This window comes from Pimephales promelas, chromosome 15, assembly GCF_988280905.1.
Source record: "Pimephales promelas chromosome 15, fPimPro1.hap1.1, whole genome shotgun sequence".
In the NCBI taxonomy this organism is placed as follows: Eukaryota; Metazoa; Chordata; class Actinopteri; order Cypriniformes; family Leuciscidae; genus Pimephales; species Pimephales promelas.
In genome coordinates this window covers 13,935,130-13,954,954 of record NC_142783.1, presented here as the reverse complement: position 1 = coordinate 13,954,954, position 19,825 = coordinate 13,935,130, and the positions used below count along the sequence as shown (strand labels likewise).

Genomic DNA, 19,825 nt, shown 5'->3' with positions numbered 1-19,825 from the left:
AGTTCACTTTAAAAAAAAAAAAACTTTTGCTGATAATTTACTCACCCCCATGTCATCCAAGATGTCCACGTCTTTCTTTCTTCAGTCGAAAAGAAATTAAGGTTTTTGATGAAAACATTCTAGGATTTTCTCCATATAATGGACCCTCAATGGGAACCAAATGGTTCAAGGTCCAAATAAGAGTTTCAGTGCAGCTTCAAAGGGCTTTAAACGACACCAGATGATGAATAAGGGTCTTATCTAAGACCCTTTGAGTCATGACTTGAAAAAAGGTTTGTTCATTTTGATGAACGAGTTTGAACAGGAGAGTCACGAAGGCGCATCACAGAACAGAGCAAGGCGAGCATTTGTGCTTATAAAACTTAAACTTTGTTATTTATTTATGAAATCACTGATCGTTTCGCTAGATACGACCCTTATTCATCGTCTGGTGTCATTTAAAGCCCTTTGAAGCTGCACTGAAACTCTCATTTGGACCTTGAACCGTTTGGTTCCCATTGAAGTCCATTATATGGAGAAAAATCCTGGAAGGTTTTCATCAAAAACCGTAATTTCTTTTCGACTGAAGAAAGAAAGACATGGACATCTTGGATAACATGGGGGTGAGTAAATTATCAACAAAATTTTTTTTCAAAAGTGAAATACTCCTTTAATTTCTTATGATTATGCACTTATAAGTGCATCAATTTGATTCAAAGTATTGTGTTTAGGGGAAAGTTTAATTGCAATATTGCCTAAATCTCATTATAATCAAATTATCAGGGTGCATGTATTAAACAGTGGTTCTCAATTTCATGTGTACAAGAAAAAAATTACACTAATATAACCAAATTATGTTTATCTTTCTACTGTATTTTCTATAAAACAAAAGTGCATCAGACAGACTTTATCAAGCAGTTTAGTGCTTAATATGAAAATTTACAATAACTTTTTTATAAATACACTTGGATGTATTTTATACACCCATTTATTGAATGAAAGCTTGGATAATTGATATTTATTTACAGATGTCATCACCTCAGGTCTAAAAGATAAAATATATGTTTGTGATAGAGCCGTCATTTGTTGACATTTCTGTGTCAGCTTGACTCCAAAAGAGTCTGTCACAGATCATCAAATATTTCTCGCAGGTAATTCAAGTAGGCCTACTTTATTTATTTATTTATTTTTTAATGAGGTTATGATAATTCTCCCATGGCATGCACTTGTTTTTAGTGTCATATTCCGGAGTAAACACACACACCCTAAGGTATCCATTCTTTTTCTGGTTCTCTCCCTCCTGCTCTCGTTTATTCATCTATTCCCTGTTGAGGTATTAATTGCCATCTGTTTTTTGCCGTTTGGCTGGTTGGGGCGGCCGTTCATCATATTTCAGGTATGTCATTTTCCTTACTCCTGCTCAATGCTTTTCTAAGCGTGACCTTGTGGAGTGGATCTTTCCACTTGAGAGGGAGGGAGAAAGGCAGACAAACAGGCTCAGAAGACAGTCATATTTGGCCGGGGATTAGTGCTTCAGTCCTGCTGATAACCTGGCTCATCTATAGAGAGCCGTCTGCATGGACTCACCCAGGAGAACACTGTGGATGAAAAGAAACGCCATGGAAACAGAACGTTAATAATCCGCTCAGAGGAGCTCGGTATTGTAATGCTCCCTCAGTGCAGCACTGAATAAGCTGAAAGATGCTTGTGCTGTCACAGAGCTCAAATGTATTTGACAGTGTTCAGAAATGAGCGCTGTATACTCTTTATAGATGATAGTATCAAATTATAATACTATGATATTTCAATACCTTATATTTCATTTTTATATATGCACACACATAAACTAGTGGTGAAGTTTTTCCTCTTATGCTCACCAAGCCTGCTTTTATTTGACCAAACATTACTCTGATGTTATAGCCTGTCTGACCCTAGAGAGTATACATACCTAGGAAACAGATACTCATATTATACGAACGTTCTAAGGTGTGCAGTTATTTTCAGGGAAACGCTGTGCTAAAGTAGTTCTTGACCGCATTACAGTTTCATATCACATCGCCAAATTATTTTTGTTATTAAGGTCCTACAGCCCACAGCAGCAACAGAACCAAAACCCACAATGACACTGAATAAGAAAAAAGATAGCCTATAGTAGACTCTAAAACTCTATTTCCAAGTTTTTTTCAACCACAAAATTAAGTTTAATTACGCATTATGCATTTATTAGTCAATATAGAAAAGCCCATCTCTCTTTCTCTCGCTCTCTCTCTCTCCCACTCACACACATACAGTACGGACACTGTTTTGTTAGTGTTGTCAGCGCTGTTCTGACGATTTTATCTGTAAAATAGTTTGGCAATTTAAAAAGCTAAATTATGTTTTGGAATTAACGGAGGTTTGGGATAATATGTGTAAGAAAAAAACAACCTGTCAAACATCTTGAAATAAATCATCTCTGAACAATGTCGTGGGGTGTGGTAACGGTAGGATAAGCGGAATAATTGCTGACGGGCCGTTGAATTATTAGAAAAATAATGTAAAAATAAGGCCACGACAATGCAAATGGTTTGCTTTTCTTTAGGGGGAAAAAGTCCTCTCCCAAATAATGCTGTAAACCACTGTTATAATATAAGAGGTTAACATTAACAGAGATCAACCTATTCTATTCAACTGCTATTATATTTTCATAGGCCTACAACACGACTCAAATACAAACTGAAAACTGTTGCACATAAGTAGTTTAGTCATAACACTTCTTCATGACAAATGTGTTCAAAATGTGAATAAGCATAGTGTTGTCAACAGCGTCGTAATTTAATTACCTTTCCCTTGAAAATGTAAAGTAAGGGATTACTCTTCAATTTAATAAAAGATACTTCTGATGTAATTGAGGTAAATACTGTGTAGATCAATCCGATCTCACAGTGATTCGTGTGCTTTTTATGAGGTGTCTAAATCGTACGACCGCACTCGTACAAATCTGTATGAATTTTTGTAAAATATGTATGAAAAAAGTGTGAAATGTCATGAAATAAGACAAAAACAATAGTAGCTAGGTTTAACATCAAAATGTATTGTCTGATGTTAAAAAGTATTTTTTTTATAATGTAACCTTCTCCACCTTGGTCAGTTTAAGGATAATTCATGCAATTTTATAGTATTTATTTGAAAGAATTGAAACAGATTCATGTCTATCCTTGTATTATTCAGCTGGTTGAGATTGATTTTGAAAGTAATTAGTAAATAAAAGTTATTAAATACTTTTTAGAGAGAGTAATTAGTACAGTAATCTAATTACACTGTTGAAGAGGTAATCAGTAACTAGTAATGAATTACTTTTTTAGATTAACTTACCCAACACTGGTTGTCACCATTGTTACGCTTGGCTGCTTCAGTATGCTTGCAAAGACGAATAAGTCACTTTTACAGTCCAAAAATCCAACACATATCTAATGGGATCCAACACATATCACAGGAGCTAATGAGTTAATTATTAGAAAAACATGTGACTGGAATCATTAACCCAGGGAACAAGACAAAACATAATCCTGACAAGTGTTTTTTTTTTTTTTTTTTTTTAATTTTTATAGCTAACTAACAAACTAATATTGGAAAACTTTCTGGATGAAATGCAAGGTTTTTCACAAGCTGTTTTATTGACATCTTTCCACGGTTGAAACACTAACTGAGCGATTACATGAAACATGATTCATTTTGAAAGTTTTACTGTATTTTTCAACATACCTTCTAATGTTCTTGCATGTTTTTTAATGCTATAACTTGTATTAAAGTGAAGAAAAGACTTGAACTCCGTGCTGCTGCTTGAACTGAGGTGCTACAGAGCCTCATAAGAGCGTAAACATACCATTTATTATTAGAATTTTATGATGAAATGAACAAAATTTGAAAGCTGAGATATTGTTTCTTATCAGAAGTAACAGAGCAAAAGCTCTTTGCAATTACTGAACGGAAGGCGCTACAAATAATGTTTGGTGTACGGAAAAAACGCAGGCCTGGACCTACGGGTGATCCAGGTTAAATAGAGCCTGCTTTAACGTGACTATTTTTTTTAACTGCATATTCATTATTGTTGCGTTAACTTTGACAGCACTAAATTCAACCCGAGACATTGAGTACATATTCTACACAGTGTTAGTTGCAGTCTGACACGTTTTTCTGCCTCTTGTTGATTGACCGGATATTTTCGGCACTGATAATCAGCTGTTTTTGAACAACGATTTTGAAAATAATTGCTTTAATTAGTTGTTTTTATATACTCCAGTCTTCAGTGTAACATGGTCCTTCAGAAATTGACATTTGATGCAAACTGATACACCTCTTGATGGAAATAAATGTTGTTGTGATATTATTTCGCGAAGTGCATCATTTTTTTTTAAATCAATATCTTGTAATGAGAATGCAAGAGTCCAGCGCTCTGTAAAGTCTCCTCCAGCACATCCAAAAGACTTTCAATGAATTTAACATCTGGACTCAGAGGTGCCAATTCATGTGTGAAAATGATTCTTCATTCATTTTGACATTGTCATCTTGAAAATATGTCCATGATGTGTCTTCATACATGGTTGTTTAAGAAATGAAAAGCTCCATCAGTTAGGTTTAGAAGTTTGCTATAATAATCACTGCAATAATGATCCAATCATATTAAGCAGTTGCCTATTTGAATCCAAAAAGTGACATTTGTTTTGTCCGTATTTACGAATTATTAGATATTTATGAGAATTGGAAGGTGAAATGTAATGAGCCTGATTAGAACTCGTATCACCCACATGACGCTGCTTACTAAGCCATGCCTTGATGCTTGTTTGTATTGTTAATGACATTAATGGGCTAAATGTGAATCAATATTAGTCATACTCTTGACTATTATCCTGAGAATCCTTCAGATGCATTACATTGATGTTGTGTCTTAGCATTTTCTGTTCCTCCTAAGCATGATAGATGAAACTGCTGTTATGCTATTCTACTGATAGCAATGCAACAGATGTTGTAGACTTGCTCATTTTAGACTTAATTTAGGAGTAAGCTAATGAGGTCCGCAATCCAGCATGCATTACGATGAATATTGTACCGCAGAGGTTAATATGCTGTACCTGCTATGTAAGATGAATTAGATTTCTCTGGAATAATTCAGAGACCCTTAAGACGCATTGCTTTAGGAAAGACTTGTGCATGATCTCATGTTTGTAATGGGCTTTCAGTGCAAAATAATTAAAGCCTATTTTCCACTGTCATTCTTGCATGTGTCATATCCTTCAACAGCATGTTGAGACCCTGGTGATGAAATGCAATATATCTTGACCTTGGTTGAAGGCAAAGTAAACAGTGTGTTATGCATGACTGATTCCCTATTGAACCACTCATTTTCAATTACAGTAGCCAGGAGTCATGCTGAAATCACATTCACTTTAAAGAATTTTTAAGCACCAGAGAGCATAAAAATTGCATGTTTAACAGCTTTATAAAGTAAAGTATGTATATATATATATATATATATATATATATATTAGGGCTGTCAAACGATTAATCACAATTAATCACATCCAAAATAAAAGTTTGTGTTTACATAATGGGTGCACTGTGTATAATTATGTTTTCTATATATATATATATATATATATATATATATATATATATATATATACATATATACACTCACATGCATATATTTAAGGAAAAAAAAATATAAAATATATTTATATATTTTATATATATAAATACATATATAAAAGCTGTACCATTACATATATAAATCTATTTACAGTACATGAAAATTTTTCTTAAATATATACAAGCGTTTGTGTGTATTTATATATATATATATATATAAAATAATTATCCAAATTGTGCACCCGCATATATTATATAAACACAAGCTTTTATTTTGGATGCGATTAATCGTTATATATATATATATATATATATATATATTACACATATTAGGGCTGTATACAGAATTTGATGTCATACAATAACATTTCTTTGCTGGGAGCAAAGAGGGGGAATCGTAGAGAGCCGTTTGCTTCAAAAACGAATCACTTGGGTTTATTTATTTGAGAAACCATGAGGGGCATTTTAAAATAAATTAGGGCAACATCAAAGATGAGGGTAATTGCTGTACTCGCCTCTCTTGAATGTCTGTTTATTTCTAATGAGCACAAATGACTGTGGGTGGAAACATTAAGGAGTTGGTTAATGTGTTCCTCCCTGTCCCAGCATGTGTCCAGCAAATAAACAAACCATTATAGCCTCCTTTTTTAGATAGAGGATGACTAGAGGTGTGCTTTGGGGTAAATATGCACGTTGGATCTCTACAGAATATGTCTGGATTTTAGGTCTTTAATGATATGGATTATGGGTTTGCATGAAGTCGTATATACCTAAATCGTGAAGCAATTCTTAAATCCTTAAATCGTGAAGCTTTTTTTAGAGGCTCTTCATGTTTTATCAGTGAAATGGCTCTGTCTTATCGCACCTTCCTGTGCTCTTTGATGCCTTGCTAATGTGGCTATCAAAATAGTTGGTTCCATTTCAGATGTCTTTAACATTTGACTGAAAATGTGCCTGTAAAGCAGAATGGAGCCATTTTTGCAGTGCAGGTCACCGGTCACCAGTTGCTTTGATGCTTTCCGTCTGTGCCTGTTCTTTAAATCCGCCATCTGTTCTCACTGAGCGACGCTCCTCGTTTTCAGACCTCTCTTCCTACGATCTGTGAACCAGCGGCTCCGTCGCAGCATATTAACTTCACTGGTTTGTTCTGTGCAGTTTTTTTGTCAGGAAACATCTGTTCTTGAATCATTTGTTACGGAATTATAAGGCAAACAATCTAAAGTTTTGTGCATGTGCAGCATTTCTGCGGTGTAGATCAGATGCAAATTCCTTCTATAAATTCATGAATGCATAATTTATTGATGCATTAGCCATAACAGACAGGCCTATTTGATGAAACGCCAGCCGTGAAACATGTGACTCGCTGCTTCAATCTAAATGTATGATTGATTAGAGTGCTGTAAACACAAAGCGTGACATGAAAGCCAAACATGAGTGTTTAAAGCCCAGCTTGCTGCTGTCAGTTTAATTCACAGAAATAAGTTGCATTTTTTTCTTATATATACAAAATACAAACATATATGTGTGCGTGTTTTTGTGTGTGTGTTTCCAGCATTTGATTTCTTTATATATATATATATATATATATATAGTTTTATTTTCAGTTATGATACATGTAACAAAACAAAACATAACAATTGACATTTTTCTTTTACAAAATGATTTGATTATTATTATTTTATGGGATTGCTTTTAATGCTAGTTATAGTTATAGTCTCTCAGAAAGCACCTTTATTATTTAACTATTTTAAAAAAAACTAAACTTTTAAAATTAAATAAAATAAAGATTAAATAACCAATATATCTTATTAAATATAGGCAACATTATTACAATATACTGTTTAGAGTTTTTTGTTTTTGGATGGATGGATGGATGGATAGATAAATAGTATACCATATTAATACAGTCTAAATCGTATATACTATACTGTCCTGTCTAAATTGGACTATAATAGAACTGCAGTAGAATTACCCTGGTGTGGTACATGGTAATTTTATAGATTTTTTTTTTTGTAAGGGACTTTAATCCCAGTGTCGATTTGACACACTTTCAGGTTTTTGGTGAACAGCTTTTTCTCCTCTGGTGTCTCAGGCAGATCAGGATAATGCCATCGATCTGTACTTTTGTCATGAATGACGAGTTGGATTAATTTCCAGCACCTCTTTGAACTCAATTCAATATGATGCACTAAGTGCCATGGCAACAAGACTTACTCATTGTATTGTGAACAAATGCATTTGTGAAAAGATCCATCATACTATGCTACTCGTAGAAGCAACCTGTGACCTTGAGCATCATGTTTGGATTGTCCTGCACTTGTCCTGGTACAGTGCACCACTGCTTGAGTTTACACCGCAGATTGGATTGAAAGTCAACAGAAAAATAAAACCTGTGGTTATTCTTAAAGTCTGGTGCTCTTCAGTCATTCTGTTTATTTTTATTTTTTTATTTATTTATTTATTTTTTTTGCTTCATCGGAATAGTGTGAAACTTGCAATGTGAAGACACACACACACACACACACAACTTCATGGACATGATTCGAAATGCTTAAATGGTCCTGAAAGCTAATTTTCTTTATATCAAGCTCAAATTTGGAACACAACTTGTTTAGATTCATGGCTTTGACTTTGTTGCATTTTTTTAAATATATATTGCATTTGTACATTTTTTATAACAATAAATGTAAAATTCTGTTACTTTTTTTAGGTCACTTTTTTTAAACCTTTTTTTCACTTCAACAATAGTCTGCTAAGTGTTGTCTTTGAAAAGAGATCAGACTTAAGTGTGTGCTCTAAAGCATTCAAGATTTATGACAGTTTTAATTGGAAATTTAATTGTCAGGTGCTCAAAACGTGAATAAATGGATTATAAATACAGCTTAAATCTAATTTAGTCCCATAAAAATACAAAATATTAAATAAAAAACATTATTGAACTGCAAGTACATAAATTAATTTCATTGAAAAAAAAAGAAAGAAAGGTTGGTCATTTTCGAGGGTTAACTGTGAGGATTGCGAGTCCAGGTTTTCTTAGGCTGCCTGGAAAATCTCACTCGCACTTCTCCTGCTGAGGCATGAAAGCCTCTTCTGATTATAAGATTATGGGAAGTGATATTCCAGAGCGTTTAAACAGAAACATCAGATTGTTTTATATACGCTATGGTGCATGAGATAGGTTCAAGAAGACCTTTCTCCTTTTTAATTTATTACTTAATGTACTATTTAATAGTCAGAGTTTAGTAATTTTCACATATTGGATGCATTGCAATTCCACCTATATATATATATATATATATATATATATATAAATATATGCGCCCCCCCCCCCCCCCAAAAAAAAAAAACTCATCTCTTAAAACTCATTGTTGATCGTAAAATATTACATATTTAAACGTATTGAAATGTATTTAATTTTTTCATTGAAAAATGTTCTTCATGCCTTAAATAGCTTGTATCTCCATCCATTGCCTCATTTAGTATACACGGTTCTATGAATATGCAAATTAGCCCCGCCTCCACTCACTCACACCAGCTCAGAGATCCACTCATTGATGATCACACGTTGACCTGATTGGTTACAAGGTAGTTTGTGACATCAGAAACACCAGCGATTTCAAACCGTGCTTTTGAGACTGTCTTTGGTTCACTGCAGTTTTAAGGACAAACAACTCCGCAATGGTGTTAACTTACATTGAGGAAAATAAGTATTTGAACACCCTGCTATTTTGCAAGTTCTCCCACTGAGAAATCATGGAGGGGTCTGAAATCGTCATCGTAGGTGCATGTCCACTGTGAGACATACGAGAGCCTCCTTTTCTTGCCGTTTAATGTTTTTCTCGATTACAGCCGAAAACCCTCAAGTTTAATGGCATCTCTGTAATTTTAGTCTCTGCAGCTCCAGACCGTGAAGAAATGAAAGCCTCCTTGAATCCATGAAGTCATAGAGCCTACAAGATTTATTTCCTTTTTAATCAGTGGTTACAATAAATGAAGGGCTTCCTTAATAATTCACATCACTCGTCCTGTGTTGTGACAAATAGGATTATACACTATGATGGTGATACTAATGATTTTCTGCCTGGAAAAGGTCACAGTCTCGTATTAGTGCTATGAATTTACAAATATGCCATATCAAATTAAAAGCTGTGGTAGCTCACTGACAAAATCCTTTCCTGTCATGCATTTCAGGAGCTGGAGTTTAAGTTTTCTGTCTTGACCTAATCTTACACAGGTACACTGCTGGCACAGTTAGCTTGTGTGTGTGGGAAGAGGGTTGTGTATCTGCTTCAGTGCTTGAGTAATTAATTCCTGCTGTAAGCTGTAGCACCAGTAGCTCTGAGGAACTGATAATTATTCAGCCTGTTGTGCCTGAGCAGGTTTCTCATTTCCAGGATTAGTGGCTATTGGCTCCTTTTCCCCCACTTTTCTTCTTATTTTGCTGTGACAGCTCTGATTCGGTTTATTGCAAGCTTTTATCCGTAGACCCTGGCTAATATAAAGCTGGTCTCAGAATAACAGAATCAAAATATTCATTATATACAATATCTTTAGAATATATCTTTAGAAACCCAATCATATTTTTGAATGGTCATGGTTTATTCCCTCATTTTCCCATGAGATGGGAGAAATAAGGATTTAAGTGTTTTACTTCCTGCTTATTATGATGTAAAAATCATCGTTTTGTGTCATAATAAGCAGGAAGTCACATTTCATTAAAAAGTGTCGAGACTACAAACATTAGCCGATCATTATTCAAGGGTGTTTGACCCACTCACCCTACAGACCTATTACAGATCAGTGGGTGGGACTTCACTTGCAGAAACAGAATCAATATCTGCCATCTTGTTTGGAAGCTAAGCTAACAAGCACTGTGGAGATAGGAAGTATGATAATGACGGAAGAAACTAAACATGAAATGGAAGAAGATGATTTTGAAATTCTGCTGCTTGAATCCGATGTTCGTGGCTATCTTTACGAGTCGCAGTATAGTGAAGAGCAGCTGAGGCTGATGGAGGAACAGGAGGCGGCTGCCTGTCGCGGACTGGCTCGAGCTGAGGCGGACTGGTGGTGCATCACTGTGAACTACAAACACAGATAGAGTCCGTCTGCGGCAGAGAAATTTCAAAGAACGATTTCTCCTGAACGACAGCTCTGAATCAGACGAGGACACGGACGTTTGTGTTGTGATGTGAACCATCATATAGTTTCGCCTGACTGAACATCCAGGTATCATGCAGTAATTCACAATATAGAAATACAAACGATGAGTAATTCACTAATGAGTTTGCCAATGTAACATTAACGGGGTTTGTTGTTGTGGGAAGAAGGGCGAACATTTAAACATTTTAATAATAAATGAACAAATACAAAATGAAAGTATAAGCCAGCAGACCCTCATTGACGACTGCTGTAACGTTACACACAACAGAAACAAAACACAACATAAAATCAGGCCTGTTTCTCTCTCGATCTGCCGTCGTCACTCCTCACTTTATGCTTTCGCTCCCCTGTGAGAGACGCGATACTGGCGCGCGGTGTCTTTCATCATCACTCACGCCACCCGCCTTGCGCCGTCCTCTTACGTCCCTCGCCCTCGATCGTCCTGTGCGCCACAGCCAACTAACTACAAATTTTGAGTGAAATGAATTTCAAACTCTGGTGCCAGCTAACGTTAGCCTTGTAGACGGAAGAGTGATTTCTCTGTTTGCGCTGTTCTGGATTAGTGGGTGTGGCTTGCGGAGCTGTGCAATGTGGTGCATTGTGGGAGTTGTTGTCTTACATACAAATGCACCCTTCGGTTATTTTCTGTCTTTTCTCTGCCAAATTAAAAAAAATTATTTTACATTTCGACTACATATATGATCCACTTTCAATAGAGATTAATGTTGAAATGGATGAAATGCTCCTTTACTGAAAAGACTAGTGAAGAAAGTGGCATTTATAGAGGTGTTGTCTGACAGGCTTTGATATGAGCAGTGTCTGAAAACTAAAAAAATACTGTTTAATTGTATGTTTTTAGTATTATTTTTCTTTATTCATTTTCATAATGTATTTTGTGAAGTCAGAGTATGTTATACATGTGCTGAGCAGAGATACAGGGAGGGGAGCTGGGAGAGTTATATATTTTGCATACAAGTCTATGTGCAATGCAACATTCACTGAGCAGAGATGTTCCACTAATGATTCAGTTGGCATGTTCTTTACAAGTCATGTTCCACTAATGTATTCGCAGAGGCAAAATGGAGTGTACCATGTGTAAGCATGAGGTATACATTCCATTTTAAACAAAAGCAACATGGTTTTCTACCTTAAAGGAAGTTGTAAGTCTCAGAGTGCTCAATCCTTACTGTACCATCCCAGAGAAACATAAAGGCATGGATTAAGGAATGAGAAACCATTACAGCTGGCATGGTGGGGTGAGGGAATAGAGAAATCTGGAAGGAAGACCTCCTCACCTATAGCCTTATTGTGTTATGCCTTTTTCTCTCTGTCTGATATATGTATAAAATAATAAATAGAACTCTCTTCTTGGCAAAAGTAACTGGTGTAGCCTCCCTGATTCAACAATAATTGGGAAAAGCATGATTTTTAAATCTAGTGTCCTTTGAGGGTAAACACTGTAATTGGCCCGTTAGAGTGTGTGAGTGAGTGCTCGTATCTGTTCTGTTAGTGTGTGTGTGTCTCTCTCTCTTCCTCCTCCTCCTCCTCCTGACTGGACTGGAGTCATCCCATAGTTTGGTGTGTGGACATGGAAAATGAAAAAAAAAAAAGTCCTTGCAGCGCTCATGTTAGATAATTTGCAGATTATGATAGGATGCCATATTTATGTGGAATTATTGTCAATTTTTGAAATTAAGAAACCTTGCCTTGTGTTCGGCCGCATGCAGAAATCTGATTAGGCATTAGTCGTATAGGGATAATCAGATTTTTGACCCCCTGCAGATACCGCCGTGATTCCGTTCCTCTGCTGGTTCTGATCTAAAAAGATCCGCCTCAGGATATTTGTCCGTTGTTAATGAAAAATAAAATGGATGCATAAGGACTGTTGGCCGGGTGATTCTATGCTCTGAATGAGAGTGTCATGTTTGCTGAAGTCAGAGCATCTGGCCACTGGAGCGCAGTGTTTCTCTACGGCACAACAAACTTTCAAATATGCCAAACCTTAAGGAATATGCTTTCGTTTGGGTTTTGTTCCTGTAATTTATTTATTTATTTTTTTGATTACAAGATTTGTAACTATTGCAGCATGCTGTGAAAGTATATGATTATCATGGCAGAAGGGCAATACAAAGCCGTACCAAATAATAAAAATGCGATGTGCTAGAATTTGGATGACAATTTAAAATAATTATAACTTAGATAAAATGATTTAATAAAACATAGCATGCTAGGGATACAATTGTATCAAATTGTATGAGCTTTGTTAGAGGGAAAAGAATCATCTGGGAAAATTAGGACATAATTCTTTGTAGTGAAATTCAGTGAGATTGAATCAGTGGTTATTTGATGAAATATTTAAGACATTGTCGGGTTATCGTTTGGCATTTTGCATCATTATTAAAGGCCTGGCTCTTTCTCACTGCCTACTGTCCACACATATGGCAATTGTTATATTACCAAACCTTGCCAAATTTGATCTTTTATGAATCAGTAGAGCAGTCTCAGCTTTGCAGTATTTTGGTGTTATGTGAGAGTGCTGCTTTTCTGGCCGGTTCTTATCAGTCAGGAAACACTTACCGTCTATATCTCAGAATCAATACTCTGAGGAATGAGGAATCAAAGTGCCTGCTTTAATAGCAGATTTGAGTCTGGCCATTAAAAACTCATATAACTTTCCCAAAAAAGAGAAATAGCTACACATTCAGCTCAGCAATTAGTTTTTTATTTTTTTTTATTTTTTTATTTTGATATATCGTGATGATATTCTCGGTGTGTTCATCTCAACTCACCTCTCATTTTGTGTGTGCAGTAATGAGGGCAGGTTTATGGCCGCTCTGCTGCTGTCGGACTCTTGTGTTGTGCTGTGACTTACAGCCCGTGCTTTGGTTTTGGACAGCGCCAGACTCTGTGTATTCCATTACCACCAATGACTCGTAGCCTACCTTCTGAAGCATCAGCAGTTTTTGTTGGAGTCCACACAGACCCATGTTGGATACACTTTTTTTTAATTTCCAGTTGAAGCCAAGGTTAAGCATTGCTTATTATTTCATCATCTGCTTAGCTAATTCTTTCTTTGTTAAACTAACTGTGCTTTGCCAATGAATCTCTCACTCGTTACATTAAAGGAATAGTTCACTTAAAAATGAATATTCTGTCATCATTTACTCATCCTCAAGTTGTTTCAAACCTGTACGGATTTCTTTCTTCTGCTGAACACAAAAGGAAGATATTTTGGAGAATGTCGGAAACCAGTTGATGTTTTTAATTGTTTGGTTCTTTAAAATATTCTTAAAATATATTCTTCAAAATATCTTCTGTGAGTATATCTTCTTGAGGGTGAGGAAATAATGACAGATTTTTTTTTTTTTTTTTTTTGTGAAAGTATTCCTTTAAGTGATTTTTAACAATTTGAGGGCTTCTATTATTCTATTTTAAAGGCTCATAATTTTGCTTTGGAGGTCTTCTACTATAGGTTTACATGTATCCAAGTTAAAAAAAAAAACACTTTCATTGTCTCATAATACACATTGCTGCATCACCTCTTTTCTCAAGGAGTCTGAAACAGTTTGATAAAGGATCCGGTCACTCTAAACCCCTCCTTTCCGAGAGCCTACTCTGCTCTGATTGGCCAGATGGCCAAGTATGTTGTGATCAGTCTACCGATTTGGAAACCAAACGGCCATTATTTCTTTGCAGACTTTATAAAAGATGAAACAATGGAGTACAAAGAGGTCACAATGACATTTTCACCTCTCAAAATAAGAGGTTACACACACTAATGCTATTTTTTCCTTTTCTTTGTCGAAATTAAAAGCAGCCGTCAGTTCAGAATTTCTAATATAGTGTATAAGCCTGAATGATTATTATTTTTTTTTTCACAACGTGACTTTGGCTTTGGCACTGCATGGTTGTTGTTCTGATAACATCTTTATTTCAGTGTGCTCCTCTTGTTCGTCTGATTGAGATAGCTCAGATTTCTCCACTGTTCTGGATCTCATAAGGGTTCTGTTGATGGCACATTTTAGAAAGCATTCAAAGATTTGTTTGTGGATGTTAACACAGTCATGACATTTAAAGTGTTCATTGTATAAAATACACACTTTTGTTCAAAAGCTTTTAATTGATACGATTTTTCTGCTCACCAAGGCTGCATTTATTTGATCCAAAATGCAGTAAAAACAGTAATATTGTGAAATATCATCATGATTGAAAATAACTGTTAAAATTCCTGTGATATAAACTAAAGCTGAATTCTCCAATCCTCAGTGTCACATGATCCTTCAGAAATCATTCTAATATGCTGATTTAGTGCTTAAGACACATTTTGTAATATTATTAATTTTAAAAATAGTTGCTTTATTATTATTATTATTATTTTCTTTTTTGTGGAAACTGACATTTTTCATGATTCTTTGGTAGATATAATGTTGAAAACGCAACAGCATTTATTTGAAATTTAAATCTTTATAACATAAATGCCTTTACCGTCATTTGTGATCAGTGTATTCTCCTTGATTTTTCTTTTTGAAAGCTCTCTCTATAACTGGCATACAAATGTAAAGAATTTGAAGTGCAAAAGTGGGATAAGAAAAAGCTATATAAAACAGCATGTTTTATGAAAATAATGGCAGTGTTCATGTTAGCCTGTGTAGAATGCACAATATAAGCGTTATTATATAGGAAGAGGTCAGAGGGTCCATTCAAAGTAGCGCTCAGGCCTGCACTATAATTTGTGCCTGACCCTTTTCAGTGTCTCTGCTCTTCAGAGAGTGATACTACAAAGCCCCACTAAAGTGATTTGTCAAGGGCCTGCATGCTCGAAAATCAGACTACCTCCAGATAGCAGGGTGGCAAGAAGATGGATCTGGTGGTATGTCGCTCTGAACTCCCTGTGATTATGTTCACTCAGAAAGGAGCGATATAGACAAGGGTGGAGGGAGAGAGAGGGGTTCTTGGGTGGGCAAATCTCAGATAGTATTTTAGTATCCATGGGAAAGCATTACGAAATATGCGTCTCTGGAAAGGTAATCAGAACATTTAATCATTTAAAAGTCAATGCATTTATAAATTTAGCACTCGCTTGAAGTCGCTTCCTCTGTGCATTTTGCTTGTTTACTAGAAATCTTTAAAAAGATCTCTTGAAAAAAAAAACCTTGACCAACTACTACACTCTAAAAATGCTGGGTTGTTTTAACCCAACTTTGGGTCAAATATGGACAAACACAAACGTTGGGTTAAAAATGTAATTAAAAAATGTAACACAATAGCTGGGTTTGTCCATAGTTGACCTAAAGTTGGGTTAAAATAACCCAGCAATTTTTAGAGTGTAAATCTATTATGTTTATTTTGACTGTAACACATAAAGCAGAGACCCCTGACATGCACTAAGTATGTCATTTCAGTGACTCTTCTACGTGTTTAAACACAACACAGGCCCATTAAACACATTTTGAAACAGATAACTTGACGTTTTATAGAGATAACGTGACCTTTTGTGTTCAGGCTCTCCCATGCATTTGATCTTTTCATGTAAACCACATTCCTCACTTCGAGCTTTAAAGTTATAGACTGAACTCAAAAGCAAAGGTGGTCATTAGACGACGTATACTTTAAAGACAAATATGTTTAGTCAGGCCAGGAATGCTTCATTATAAGCCTTCTAAATCAAACCAGACTTTCTCCTCTTCAGCCTGAGGATGTAGTTTCTGGAGAAATGCACTGAGGCTGATGTTAATGCTGTCTCATTTATTCTTAACAGAGGCGAAAGTCTATCGAGATGTTCTCAATGTAAGACGGCACGGTACTGCAGCGTTCAGTGTCAGGTAAGAGCTCTTCACACACTGATCATCAGAGCTTTTACAAACAAGTTTGTGATGAGATCTCATTTCATTTAGGTGCATCAAGATTTTACACCTAAATAAAAATAATTAACAAATGCAAAATTTATTTCATTTAATTTCTTTTCATTTCACATTCATCTATTATCCAAACTTCTTGGAGAATGAAACAGGCGGGGAAAACGCTGTTTTATATGTTGATGGCATGCAACAATTTATGTTACTGACTATAAACGGAGGACACTACTAACTGGATTTAACATGCTGGCTGATATGGGGTTGAAAGAATATTTTAGAATCAAATTTTACCATATATTTGGTAAAGGATTAACTATAACTACAACATACAGTATGTCAAAATGAACAGAGATGTCATGTTGGGATGAAACACAGGATTTAGGGCTTACTACTGTAGCATAAATTCAGTTTTAAAGGGGTCATGAACTGGCTTTTTAAATTTTATTATATTGTTGTCTGAGGTCAACTTATGACGTTGCTTGGTTTTTGCATTCAAAAACATCAAAATGAATAAGTAATAGGCTATTTTGTACCCAAATTTTGAGCCTACCTGAAAAACGCTGGGTTTTTATGGGCGTTTCGCACTGAAGACTTGGAAGTAAATGCCCACTGCTGTGAGTGGAGAACAGTTTTGCATATTATAATGAGTTTCAACTCACCCGCCGATGCACTTGGGAGAAATTGTTTTGAAAACGTCCAATGTTGTAAAATGGCAACCGTAATGATTCGCCCATGCAGGGGTTGTGTTTTTTCCTCTTTGACGTCATAGTTCCCCACTTTGCTGAGACTGGTGTCAATAAAAGCTTTTATTGGACTAACAAGGACGTTTTCAGTTCTGAAACTTACAGGATATTCTTTTAAAATGATGACCTCTTAGATGCCAAAAGCTCAAAGAAAATTTGATTTCTCAGTTCATCACCCCTTTAAGATGTTTTGAGGCATCCATACTTTGAGATCTTGTAGGCAGGAAGTGATGAAAGGGGGAGGGAAAAACAGAATGGGGTGAATGGTAAGATAGATTTGTATATCATCAGCACAAATATGGAAATTAAGACCACGACTCTGAATGATCTGGAAGTATATAGATTAGAAATAGAGGTGGACCAAGAACAGATCCTTGAGGTGCACCACAGAAAACAGTGAAAGAGCAAGAAATGTTTTCATATATACTAATGAAAAGTTATCCACTGAAAGGCAGTATAAGGTCATTAAAATTCTCCAGGTTCCCGTACAAGGGCTCATGAGTCGGCAGTTATCGGAAACTTGCATGAGGTCCAGTGAGACTTCCAAAAAGAAGTATTTGGTGCTTGGATCCATACACCTGTGAAACACGTCATACATTCAATAGATTTTCCAGTATTAATTCCTGTTTTTTTAATGGCACTTAAAGTTATAGTTTAACCAGAATTGAAAATTCTGTCTTCGTTTGCATGTGTCATGTCATTTAAAACCTGTATTCATTTGTCTTTCTTTGTGAAAATGACAAAGGACAAACGCCATACAACTAGTTAATATAACCCATGCACTATATATATATATATATATATATATTTTATGGCTTTGTGAGAGGAACAGACTAAACTTAAGTCATTATTGGTGTAGTTTTCAAATCTCATTTTTCAAAATCAGGATTTTAAGTCAATAACTGTTCCTCACAGAAAGATGTTGTACAGCTTTAGATCAGAAGAGTCATAGGCTACTTGTATGACTTCAATTTGGGACTTTGACTGTGTCCTTCCTCATTCAGGTTTATGTTATGTAAAAGAGCAGCGTGAACATTCTGCTAAACACGGAAGACAGAAAGTCATGCAGGTTTGGAAATTACATGAGGAGTAAATTGTGTCAGAATTACATTATTGGATGAAATATCTCTTTAATGTGTCCGTCAGATGCTCTGTAGAAGCTTTTGCAGTTCAAGAACACCCAGTCTCTCAAAATTATTCACCACGCTGCTTTAAAATGGCAAGGATGTCACTGTCAAACCAGTCTTGTTCTCTCCAGGCACTCTTTTTTTAATCGTAGGGCAGTCTTTCATCATAATTCCCTCTAAAGGGAGACCACACACAGCAAGCACATTTGACAAGATCTGAGATCTGACTGAAGATGTGTGACTTCATCTTATATGTTTGTGAAATCTTTTCTATGTATTCTCTATCCTCATTTTCACCCTTCAGAAACAAGCATGGCTCGATCACAAGAGAGAATGTAAATGCCTTCAGCGCCTCCAGCCAAGAATCCCCACCGACTCGGTCCGCCTGGTTGCTAGGATCATTTTCAAACTGGTATGTGACATCAGAACACCTGCCCTATTAGGAGCACTTCAAACCCGTTCAAAGCATGTTTTGCATTTAAAACTATCACAGCTGGTGTTCAGCCATAGGACTTGATATTGTTGCACACTTTCTGTTTCTTTCTACAGCTCAGCCAATCAAAAAGTGACCAAGAGGAGCTGTACTCGATAGCCGAACACCAGTCACGTAAGTTCCTGTTTGATTTGTATTTGCGTTGTGCTGACACAGGTCAAGTGGTTGTTGCTATATTACGCATTTTAGCTCGACTGGAATGTTGTGTTGATCAGTCAGCGTACAGGACTGAACCAATATGTTTTATAAAATCATATTTGTTTCATACAAAGGGTACTCGCGATGTAAGTCTCCAATGTTGAATGACAAAATAAACTTCATACACTACACGATTGAGTAGTATATCCTTGAAAGTCCTCGAAATAAACTTGAACTAAATTTTGTTAGAGTAGCATAGTGCTGTTAAAAAAAAAACAGGTGTTTAAAAAAAAAACAATCTTAAAACGGTATCTTACAAATATCTAAATGTTGAAAAACCAGCAAAAACTCTGGTCAGACTGATTTTAAAGGGATAGTTCACTTTGAAATTAATTTTTGGTATGTTTTAGCTTACCTCAAGGGCATCCAAGATGTAGGTGTCTTTGTTTGCGCAGTAGTTTCAATTTTGATATTTTTAGGTCAAACCGTTCTTGTCTGTCAGTCATATAATGGAGGTCTATGGTCACCACCTCAAAGACCATGCACAGAGAAGTCCAAATTAAACATGATTTAATGATTCATAAATGTAAGTACACATTGATGGCCTAAGACATGAAACGAGCGGTTTGTGTGAGAAAACGAACAGGGTTTATATCGTTTTTACCTCTTGGAACCCATTATATGACTGACAGACAAGAA

General features: G+C 35.8%; 1 protein-coding gene across 1 annotated transcript in view; it reads left to right on the top strand.

Moving 5' to 3' along the window:
* The window catches only part of smyd3 (SET and MYND domain containing 3), a 175,520-nt gene that overhangs the window by 5,206 nt on the left and 150,489 nt on the right, over positions 1 to 19,825 (top strand). The window contains exons 2-4 of the mRNA XM_039673371.2: positions 16,529 to 16,592; positions 18,800 to 18,907; positions 19,045 to 19,102. Coding sequence (XP_039529305.2) covers positions 16,529 to 16,592; positions 18,800 to 18,907; positions 19,045 to 19,102 — 230 coding nt within the window. The remainder of the gene's footprint in view (positions 1 to 16,528; positions 16,593 to 18,799; positions 18,908 to 19,044; positions 19,103 to 19,825) is intronic.